The sequence below is a fragment of the Gadus macrocephalus genome, chromosome 4 (assembly GCF_031168955.1).
Source record: "Gadus macrocephalus chromosome 4, ASM3116895v1".
NCBI classification, from domain to species: Eukaryota; Metazoa; Chordata; class Actinopteri; order Gadiformes; family Gadidae; genus Gadus; species Gadus macrocephalus.
In genome coordinates, this window is record NC_082385.1 from 4,354,254 (window position 1) to 4,365,099 (window position 10,846).

A 10,846-nucleotide genomic window follows, 5' to 3' on the forward strand; every position below is an offset into this window, starting at 1 on the left:
TGGCCTGGCTGCTCTTCTCCGACTGCCTCCTCTTCCTCCCCGTGGCCTTCGCCTCCTGCTCCTCCCTGCTGCGGCTCCCCGCGCGGGGACCGGCCGCCCTGAGGGGGGTCCTGCTCCTGTGGTCCCGCTGCCCGCCTGCGTCAACCCCCTGCTCTACCTCCTCTTCTCCCGCCCCGCCCGCCGCCAGCTCCGCGCCCTGGGGCGCCGGGTCCTGGGGGCCCTGTGGGGGGGGGCCCCGGGCGGCGTCGGAGCCCTGGTGCGACGAGGACGCGGAGAAGCAGTCGTTGTGACTCTACGCAGGCGCTGGTGGCCATGAGGAGGGTGGGGGGCGAGGAGGAGGGGGAGGGGGAGGAGGAAGAGGAGGAGGAGGAGGAGGAGGAGAGAGGAGGAGGAACGAGACCTCCGATGGCGTGTGTTGCACCGTGTCTTTAGGCTAACACACACACACACACACATGCGCGCGCGCACACACACACATACAGACTCACACACCGCACACATGCAAACACAATCACACACAAACATTCACACAACCACACACGCACACACCAAGTTTGCATACAAACACGCACACACACACGCGCAGACATACACACGCACACACGCGCGCACACACACACAATAATCCAGGATAAGCGGATATACTTTCTGGATCAAATCCCCAATTTCCTCATTTGTTAGTGCGAGTCAAAGCACGAGTCTATCTGGTATCTGAATAAAGGTTAAATACAAGTTAATGAATCCACCTATGGAACCAAACACAGGCTGCATTATCACTTTGACGAGTGGCAACATTGCTATGATTAAAAACCTCCCGACTTTACAAATGAACTGAATAAAATGTAGCAAGTCAAATATTTCATATCCACAATTATCCTCCTAATGTTCTTCTACTGTGTGTGTGTGTGTGTGTGTGTGTGCGTGTAGCTGTCTGTGTGTGTGTGTGTGTGTGTGTGTGTGTGTTGTGTGTGTGTGTGTGTGTGTGTGTGTGTGTGTGTGTGTGTGTGTGTGTGTGTGTGTGTGTGTGTGTGTGTGTGTGTGGTGTGACAAACTGTGACAATCCTGATTTCCTTTCTAAACTGTGATAGATTACGCTAGCTACAGCTAAAGCTAGCGTCGAGCTTCGTTCAGCCGTCACCTTTAGCCACGTTATCCTTCTGTTGCTGTAAAAACACAATTACACAATGTGTCCCTTGTACAAAATGTAATATAAAATCTGCTGCTGTGCAAAAACTAAGCTAATGTGAGTGTGTTTTTTTTCTGGGCCGTTAACATGTTAACAAGAGAATGAGGGCAAAATGTGCTTTTGTTTTAAGCACTGACACTGACTGACTAAAGACAGAATTCTGAGATTGAAGTCAGTTCTGATTTTAAGGTAAGAACTCAGGATCACATGTGGCCCTAATCCTCTTCCGTATCCATCCCATGGTCTCCTATGGGGAAGGGGGAGCAGAAAGGTTAAGATGTGATGCTCGCTCCGCCTCATCACAGGAGGTGCAGCAGTGAGCCACACCCGCTCCCTCCTCGCCGATCTCCCGCCTCGTCGCCCGTTCGTGAGTCACGCTGCCGTCACGTAACGCTCAGACGAGTCATCGCTCGCTCAGCCACCTCTGCCTTTTACACTTCTTTAGGTTTTCAGTAAGACGCTGTCTCAGAACCGCCAGTCGTTATTAACCTGACTCAGCGCAACAACCACAAGCTAGTGTTGAATTGCAGCGTCAGGGCTGGATCCAAACGTTCATCCGCTTCTTCGTCATGCTACATTTACATTTTTCATAAGAAGTGCATCAATATATCGCTGTCGGTACAGAAAGGATGTTCATAGAACCAAGTGCAAGTACAACAATCGCTAGGCTAACCAATTCCCTGTGTTACAGCAATGATATAGCAGCTACTGCAGTTGCTACACAGTTAAATACTATAATACAATACAGTACAATACAACACAACACAACACAATACAGTGTACAATGGTGGTGCAGCTACGGCCGCAGCTCGGAGCTCGAGGGATCGAGCATTCAGTAAAAGTTTTGGAACGCACCCCTTGACTACCGGAGGCACGCAGAGGTCGCTAACAGCACCCATCTGTCGACCAGTCTGTTCCTATAGCTATAGCTTCACCAGTCTGATGATATAAGGCAGGGGTCACCAACCTTTTGAACCTGAGAGCTACTTTATGGGCACTGAGTCATACGAAGGGCACCCAGTTCTATACACTCTTCTGGAATAACAAATTTGCTCAGTTTCCTTTAGCTACATATTACTATTAATGATTAATGATACTCATCTATGTGAAGACATGTTAATTAATTAAGTCATGTTAAGGATTTCTCACAATAATTATCAACAATGACTTAAAAAAGGTGGGAAAGAGTTGTTCAAGAATGAGCAGTGCTATTTTTAGAACAGGCCTGCGGGCGCCTCACGTGGTCCTTGCGGGCGCCATGATGCCCGCGGGCACTGTGTTGGTGACCCCTGATATCAGGCATCAGGCCGGTCGATCCCAGGACGCACTGACCCCACCTTCCAAACTGGTTCAACTGGTTCGTGAAATGTCGGTTTTAGAAATTCTGCTCTATTCTGGATGAACCCAGTATAATACATTTGGGAAATGATTGTTTTGAAGGGACCCGGGGGGAATGTGGAACCAAATGTTGTAAACTATCGACTGAAGAAGGAGGCGTCAAACTTCCTGGCCTTCTGAGCGTGTTGAGAGCATGAAGCCCTGATGAGACCCTGAAGAGGATCTTCTGTAGAGTGGCTGCTCACGCTGTTGTTGTTTTAACATTCGGATGAGCCTAATTCATTATGATTTTCATTTTGTGGTGTCCTGAAGATTGACTTTCTTCTTCAGAACTCGACCATCAAGTAAAGTTAACCACCGTTTTACAAGACAGTAAATCTGTTGTCCTCGTTCCGTTTTAAAGTTTTACCACCATCTGGACGGCAAGAAGGTCTGTCTGTCTGTCTGTCTGTCTGTCTGTCTGTCTGTCTGTACGTACGTATGTACATACGTGCGTATATCTTTGTTATATGAGTCCTTCATTAAAAGGCGGGCCTACTTAAAGGCCCTTCAGAAGTAGAAATCATTCATTAACTCAACCGTTGGATTTCAAAAGATTAACATTTCACAATATCCTCCCTTCTCTCTCTTTCTTTCTTTCTTTCTTTCTCACACACTCTCTCCTAGTTTCTTTGCTCACACATTATCTTCGTATGTATGTGTGCGCACGAGCATGTGTAAATGTGGCTGTATATGTGTGTCTCTATGTGTGTGTGTGTGTGTGTGTGTGTGTGTGTGTGTGTGATTGTGTGTGCGTTTGTGTCTGTATGTGTGTGTGTGTGTGTGTTTGTGTCTATGTGGGTCTGTCTGTATGCGTGTGTTTCTTGTTTCAAGTTTTACTGAGGACAATAAAAGATGATAGCACCCTGTAAGATAAGGAGTCAGATTGGTACCAAAACACACATCGACAAACATTGTCAACTTCAAAAATATTTCAATGCTAATTAAATGTTCATTCCCTCCCCCACTCTCTCTCTATCTCCCTTTCTCTCCCTCTCTCTCTCTGTATCTCTCTCTCTCCTCTCTCTCTCTCTCTCTCTCTCTCTCTCTCTCTCTCTCTCTCTCCCTCTCTCTCTCTCTCTCTCTCTCTCTCTCTCTCTCTCTCTCTCTCTCTCTCTCTCCTCTCTCTCTCTCTCTCTCTCTCTCTCTCTCTCTCTCTCTCTCTCTCTCTCTCTCTCTCCTGTGCGTCATGTTTCAGATGACCTGTCCTTGTTAGCTGACTCTATTTAAAGGAGGATCGGTTAACGTCATTGGTCGGTTAACGTCATAGGTCGGCTAACGTCATTGGTTCACAGAGGAAACGTTTTCTGATCACCGATCATCATGCCGTCTGAACCCCGCAGAGAGAGAGGGAGTGAAATGTACGTAACGTGTGTGTACACGCACACACGCATGCACACACACATGCACAAACGTGCACACGCCGGCACACAAACACACATACACACACTCACACACACACACACACACATGCACACCCCCCCCCCCCCCCCCCCCCCCCCCCACACACACACACACTCACACACACTCACACACACACACACACACCAACACACCTGCACACATGCATGCACTCACACCACAGACACACACACACACACACACACACACACACACACACACACACACACACACACACACACACACACACACACAAACACACTCACAAAACTCTAAGCACACTAAAATCGGTGATCCTTGTGTCAAGTTAAGTTCCTGAGGTCCGAGTTCCCTGAGGTCGGGTCCCATTCACAGACGCTCTGAGGCTGTCGTTGGGTCCCGAGAAGTGAACCGGCCTAAAGCCAACACCCTACTGATCACCACGCCTATCTGACCCTTCACAGATCATTAAAGCTGGGCTCTTCTTTAGATGCTGGTCGTCATCCACCTATTTGGAGTACAGCCTTAATAAGCTTCTTCAGTTGACCGGCTGGTCTTTGGTAATGACAGAGGGTTAATTAACACATTAATAGACACAGTGTCCACCTGTTGCTTTTCATGCTAAAAGATACATAGACGCACATTACTGTGTTACAAAGTAGGGAAACCAAAATCTACAAAAGTTCCTTCTGTCGTCATGATGATTATTCATTAACTGTGAAAAGTGACTCACCCGGTGCCTTGTTTATCTGTGTTTGTTCATGTGTTCATGAATCCAATCATCCGTTCATTTATCAGCAGCCCATAAATGCACACCGTGACGCATTACGCAGACGTTTTAATTTCATGTTGTGTTTAATGCATCGTATTTATTTAATTATTTAATTCATTTAATGGGTTAAACAAAAGTTTAATTAGGTGAGTGGAATGCTCTGTGTGTGTGTGTGTGTGTGTGTGTGTGTGTGTGTGTGTGTGTGTGTGTGAATGTTGGTTGTTTTTGTGTGCGTGTGTTTGTGTTTGTTGCTGTGTGTTCGTCGGTTTGGGAGTGTGTATGTTTGTGTGTGTTTGGGTGTGTGTGCGTGTGTGTGCGTGTCTGTGTGTGTGTGTGTGTGCTTCTTCGTTTGTTCGTGTGCGTGCAAGCACAGCGAAAGGTGATCCTGGACGGAAACAGTCACACACACTTAAGCACTTTCAGTGGCAATGACAGAGGAGAACACTCATCCTCACACACACATGCACACACACACACACACACACGCACACACACACTTCCTCACACACAGACATCCTCACACACACACACACACACACACACACACACACACACACACACACACAGACGGACGGACGGACGGTGAAGGAATGCCAGCTAGCCGAGAGACACAGCCCTATGTGAGTTCTTTCGTCTTCATCCATCATGTTTTTTGTTCCAATTTATTTATATGTTTATTTTCTTTCTCATATTGATTTCTGCATGCATGAGGATTTTTATGATTATTTAACCGAGGTAATGTTCTAGTGTTCTTTTTATTCTGCGTATGTTCTATCATGATTTTTATTTGATTATTCTGTTTACATTATATCATGATGATTTTGATTATTGGACTTACATTATATTGTGAAGATTTGTATGATTATTTTAACCTACGTGATGCCTGCACGTCAGTGTTGTTGTCGTTAAAACCAAGATTTCACACGCACGACAAACAAAAAGGTAAATTAATACATCATACGTGATACAATGATTGCTGTTCTATTAAAATTGATTCAATGATTATTTCGATATACATGGTATTCTGATAATCATAATGGTTATTTCTACATAAATTATATTATAATGATTATGATAATTGTTCTAACATTATGCATTATTATAAACTCTATTAGCGTGATGTCCTGTTGGATGGTTTGATTGATCGTTAAAGATGTGACTTTTCTTCATAATGTATCTTAATTCTATTTCTAAACAAATATATACATTTTTAGTTTAAATTGCAACAATTCCCTCAGCATCGCCCCTCAGGGTACAGATGTTTTTGGATTATTTCAATACTCTCTCTGTGATATATTTTTTTGTTTTCACTCCTTTCGACGGTTTCACAGGATATTTCAATGATCTTCCTTCATTGTTGTCACGACGACCACGGCAGTAGACCGTGTAACCATTAGCCTCATTAATCACGAATAATCACCAGAATCACTTTGATGGTGTGGAGTAAACGTTCCGGTGAAATTAAAAACAAGAATAATGCTCAGATATGGTAAAGAAAGAGCTGGACTCTCGAGAAACAGGTCAGAGACAGACAGGACTGGAGTACAGAAACACGACACAGTAGACACCTGGATGGAAGAACCACTTTGGCTCGTGTCCAAGTGTCACTGAAGAGGAGAACCTCCTCAGGAAACAACTGATCCGGGACCACCTCTATGGGCCAGACCGTTCCTAGCAGGTTCCACTATAAAGTGGAACCTTATCCAACTGATAAGGCCTGAGTCTCCATATTGGGTCTAGTTTGGGTGTCTTAACTTTATCTTGTAGTTAGTGTTTCCCGTTTTTGTGTCCTGTTTCTTAGAATGCCATTTGGCTCGCTAAAGGGCAGTGAATTTGGTGACTGGACTGAGATGAATAAATTAGGCTGCAGGGAGAATATGCCCTGATCCGTAGGGGATTAGGTCAGGGTGGCGCCAGCAGGAAACTCAAGACGTCCCGATGACCTCCATAGTAACTAACCTCCACTCGGCCGTGTGTGGGTTTGTGTGTGTGTGTGTGTGTGTGTGTATATGCGCAGGTGTGTCGGTATCATCTTCCTTCTTAAAGAAATAAGGACAGGTGTCCTATGGTCACCGTGGCAACCGCTTGTTGCCGATTGTAGCCCATAATGACAATTCTTCCACTTATTCTTTGTCTGCGGGCTCGTGTGTGTGTGTGTGTGTCTGTCTGTCTGTGTGTGTGTCTGTGTGTGTGCGTCCAGGTGCTGAAGGACATGATGGGACCTCGTCATCTTTCTCTGATCCAGGAGGAGTCAGGCAGTAGAGAAAGGTATGTGTGTTGGTTTTTGTATTTCTGTGTTTTAATTTGTGTCTTTGTATATGTGTTTCTGTGTGTGTGTTTGTATTTGTGTGTTTGTATTTGTGTGTGTGTGTGTGTGTGTGTGTGTGTGTGTGTGTGTGTGTGTGTGTGTGTGTGTGTGTGTGTGTGTGTGTGTGTGTGTGTGTGTGTGTGTGCGTGTGTGTGTGCTGGTATATGAGTGTGTGTGTGCACGTGTGTGTGTGTCTGTGTGTTTGCGCGTGTCTGTGTGTGTGTGTGTGTGTGTGTGTGTGTGTGTGTGTGTGTGGGTGTGTGTGTGTGTGTTGTTTTACTTACCAGCGAACTCTGTCCTTATTGCAGGGCTCCGTTACACTGAAAACAAATCTGAATGGAACCAGAGCCTGGAAGTCAACATCTTTGTTTACTGAGTGCGCGGTTGTGTGTGTGTGTGCCTGTGTGTGCGTGGATTTGTGTGTGGGTCTGTGTGTTTGTTCAATATAATTCCATTCCATTCAATTCAAGAGATTTATTGCCGTGGAACTATACATTGAACTTTTCAAAGCAGTTAAAAGGTGAAAAATAAAAGCCGTCTTGGAAAATATAGAAATGTAAATACATTAAAAAAGAAGAAAAATCGAATACAAAGAAACAATGAAGTAGAATGTAAATACTATACAAATGTGTATAAATTCTACATAAGATAAATTGTTCCCTCCCTCACTCTTTCTTTCTGTCTTTCCCTCTCTCCCACTCCCTCTCTCTCTTCCTCACTCTCTCTCTCCCTCTCTCCATCCATCGCCCTACCCCCCCTCTCTCTCTCCCACTCTCTCTCTCCCACCTCCTACCTCCCTCCTCCCCCTCCCCCCCCCTCTCTCTCTCTCTCTCTCTCTCTCTCTCTCTATCTCTCTCTCTCTCTCTCTCTCTCTCTCTCAGTACGGGTGTGTTTCCTCCCCTCTCTGGCGCCCCCCAGAGGTCCCCAGCAGCCGAGCGGCCGAGAGGGCGAGAGGGGAGAAGGAGGGAGATCAGAGAGCAGGAGGAAGAGGAAGGGGAGGGAGGAGGGAGGGAGGAGGAGGAGGAGGTCTCGGTGAAGGAGGAGGAGGAGAGCGAGAGGGGAGGCGATCCGGCGAAGCTGGCTCTCTATGAGGAGCACAGGAGGCTGGAGGACAGCAGGTGTCTACTGGAGGAGGTAAAGAACTACAAAACAGCCTCCATTTTGAGGGAAGGGAGGTTGGAGGCCCTCTACAATGAATAGCTGGTCTTAGGCCCAATCCCATTTCTACCCCTTCCCCTTGCCCCTTCAAAACAAGGGGGAGGGGTAAGGGTAAGGGGTAAGGGGTAGAAATGGGATTGGGCCTTAGTTTCTGGTCCTACTTTAGACTCCAGCGACCAAATTTGGAGGACGATTATTTATGCACATCAGGAATCAAAATAAAGAGAATGGGAATGGATGTTTATAAATAACATATTGTTACGCCTTAAATTATGACGGTTACAGTAGTTTACAGATACACACACAAACCTTCACGTTGGACCTGAGCATAAACAGCGAATGAGAGGGAGCTACAACTTATACTACTTAAAGTGTAATTCCGGCGAAAATTTAACCCAGGGTCTTTCTCGGAATGAAGACCCCTAAAACAAGCCCTCCAGACACTTTTTTTTCGTTGTTAATCGAGTATAGAGCTTGCCCCCGAGTGCCCGGGGCAATGTAACAGCCCAAATGGCTTCCATGTTATTGGCTAGGGGCAGTTCTCAACATTTTTTAAACACTAATATTGCTAAAAATAGCACCAAAACTCTGCAGTAACATGAGTAGGGTCTCTACACATAAAAAGTTGCCAAAATGTTTAAAAGAGTCATGAGGGGAGATTGTTAAGTTAAATTAGTTGGTGCCTCAATTAAATTATTTACGGTTGCTGGTTATCGGCTTGTGTGGACTTCCTGGAAACATGGACCTACCGGTAAGGCACAGACATGGAAAACAGTCTTTTTTAATAAACTCCCGGAACGCTAACTAAGTTTTTGATGCTTTGTTTTATGTGAAGGGACCCTAGCCATGCTACTGCAGAGGTTTGGTGCTATTTTGAGCAATATTAGTGGTTAAGAAATGCTGATTTCCAAGCGTTCACTGTGGCCCTAGCCAATAACATGGAAGCCATTTGGGCTGTTATATTGCTCCGGGCATTCCAAGCTCTATACTCGATTATCAATGAAAAAAGTGTCTGGAGGGCTTATTTTATGGGTCTTCATGCCGAAAACGACCCCTGGTAAAATTTTCGCCGGGATTACACTTTAATGTGCACACTTATTGTATTTTGTACGTCCTGGCACTTAAAAATAGTCATTAGAATCATGTAGCATCTTATCCTAGCTATCTTTGTTGTAAACAGGAAATGGGTTGACCTAGTGATTGTCTATGAACATCCTTACTGCACCGACAGCGATATATTGTTGTTTTCTCTTTCTTCTAACAAATGTACTTATTGTAAGTCGCGTTGGATAAAAGCGTCTGCTTAATTCCCTGAATGTAATAGTATGATACGATATGAATACTGCATCACAGGGTCAGTCCCTGGCCTGTCATTGCAAGCTTATACAGCCCTTAGTAAATTCATGTGGACTTTCTACTGAGTGTCTTTTATTGTCCATAGTATTCATGTAGAACTCTTTTTTATAATCCTGTTTGCGTTGTATGTGTATGTTATGTGTGATGTCTTTGAGCTACTGGGACCTCGAATTTCCCCTTGGGGATTAATAGAGTAGCTATCTATCTATCTATCTATCTATCTATCTATCTATCTATCTATCTATCTATCTATCTATCTATCTATCTATCTATCTATCTATCTATCGATCGATCGATCTATCTATCTATCTATCTATCGATCTATCTATCTATCATCATCATATGATCTGTCAACAGCTGACCCTCATCGAGGCTGACCTCCGTCAGTCAGACCTTCTGGATGTGGGGCGACAGAGAGAGCGAGCGTTCCTCCGCGAGACGGACAACCGCATGCGGTGGCAGAGCCTACTCCACCTCAGCCTCAGCCAGCGGGTCACTAGGTACACCATCAGCCCCTCCACCACCTCCACCATCACCACCACTATCATCACTGGCTGTGTTATATCGACACAATGGTTCACAACGATTTTTTAATTGGACGCATTTTTATTGTCCCCCCCCCCCCCCCCCCCCTTCTGAAGCAGTCTTGGTACGCCCCTGCAAAACAGCTGATTGGTTATAAAGGTATCTCCCCCCGTCTCCAACAGACCCTGGGTAACCAGCTACTTCCGGAAGTATCCCATGCATATCTACTGTCTCCCCATCCAAGACGTCCCCCGCAGGAGAATCAAGAACCCGACCAGCAGGAGATGAGGACGAATACTACTGACCGATGATGTTTCGATGAGGAACATAATGGTCAAACCGTAACACAGCCTGTGTCTCCATCTAGTGGCAATTTAGTGCAACTAAATTAGAAACTGGTTTACAATAAGTTCTTGCTAATGCTATGGTTTTATTTGTTATTTTTGTGGTTGGTATATGTTGGTTTGGGTTTTAATCCTGTGAGTGGGAGATGTTGACTTGTCCTGGTTTTTCCTTTTTTTACATTATGTATATTATCTAGTCCTACTAATCTATATTTGTTATGTACTTGTGCAACGAAATAAATACAAACACAATACTATCACTTTGTCTCTTCTTCGTTGCTTCATTTAGTCAGCATATCTCTCTCTCTCTCTCTCTCTCTCTCTCTCTCTCTCTCTCTCTCTCTGCCTCTCTCTCTCTCTCTCTCTCTCTCTCTCTCTCTCTCTCTCTCTCTCTCTCTCTCTCTCTCTCTCTCTCTCTCTCTCTCTCTCTCTCTCTCTCT

The 10,846-nt window shown here is 45.2% G+C and overlaps 2 protein-coding genes across 3 annotated transcripts in view; both read left to right on the top strand.

The window, feature by feature from the left end:
* Positions 1-1,022, top strand: part of LOC132456657 (leucine-rich repeat-containing G-protein coupled receptor 5-like) — a 15,759-nt gene extending 14,737 nt beyond the window's left edge. The window contains 4 exon segments of the mRNA XM_060051063.1: positions 1-114; positions 117-223; positions 225-284; positions 286-1,022. The exon segment at positions 1-114 is cut by the window's left edge and continues 313 nt beyond it. Coding sequence (XP_059907046.1) covers positions 1-114; positions 117-223; positions 225-284; positions 286-432 — 428 coding nt within the window. The 3' untranslated portion in view covers positions 433-1,022.
* Positions 1,023-5,162: 4,140 nt separating this feature from the next.
* LOC132455043 (uncharacterized) lies at positions 5,163-10,831 on the top strand. Of its 2 annotated transcripts, XM_060048747.1 has the most exons (6): positions 5,163-5,335; positions 5,610-5,657; positions 6,916-6,983; positions 7,905-8,157; positions 9,895-10,037; positions 10,245-10,831. In XM_060048747.1, the coding sequence occupies exons 3-6, from the start codon at positions 6,928-6,930 to the stop codon at positions 10,348-10,350; spliced, it is 558 nt and encodes a 185-aa protein (XP_059904730.1). In that variant the 5' UTR covers positions 5,163-5,335; positions 5,610-5,657; positions 6,916-6,927; the 3' UTR covers positions 10,351-10,831. The 2 variants fall into 2 exon arrangements, with proteins under 2 accessions (XP_059904730.1, XP_059904729.1); XM_060048746.1 differs by lacking the exons at positions 5,163-5,335; positions 5,610-5,657 and having other exon boundaries at positions 6,219-6,983.
* Positions 10,832-10,846: the final 15 nt, after the last annotated feature.

Coding starts and splice junctions, on each gene's coding strand:
- LOC132455043 (XM_060048746.1), top strand. CDS start 6,823: ATGACAATTCTTCCACTTATTCTTTGTCTGCGGGCTCGTGTGTGTGTG. Junction 6,984..7,904: donor GAGTCAGGCAGTAGAGAAAG/GTATGTGTGTTG, acceptor TCTCTCTCTCAG/TACGGGTGTGTTTCCTCCCC. Junction 8,158..9,894: donor GCAGGTGTCTACTGGAGGAG/GTAAAGAACTAC, acceptor ATCTGTCAACAG/CTGACCCTCATCGAGGCTGA.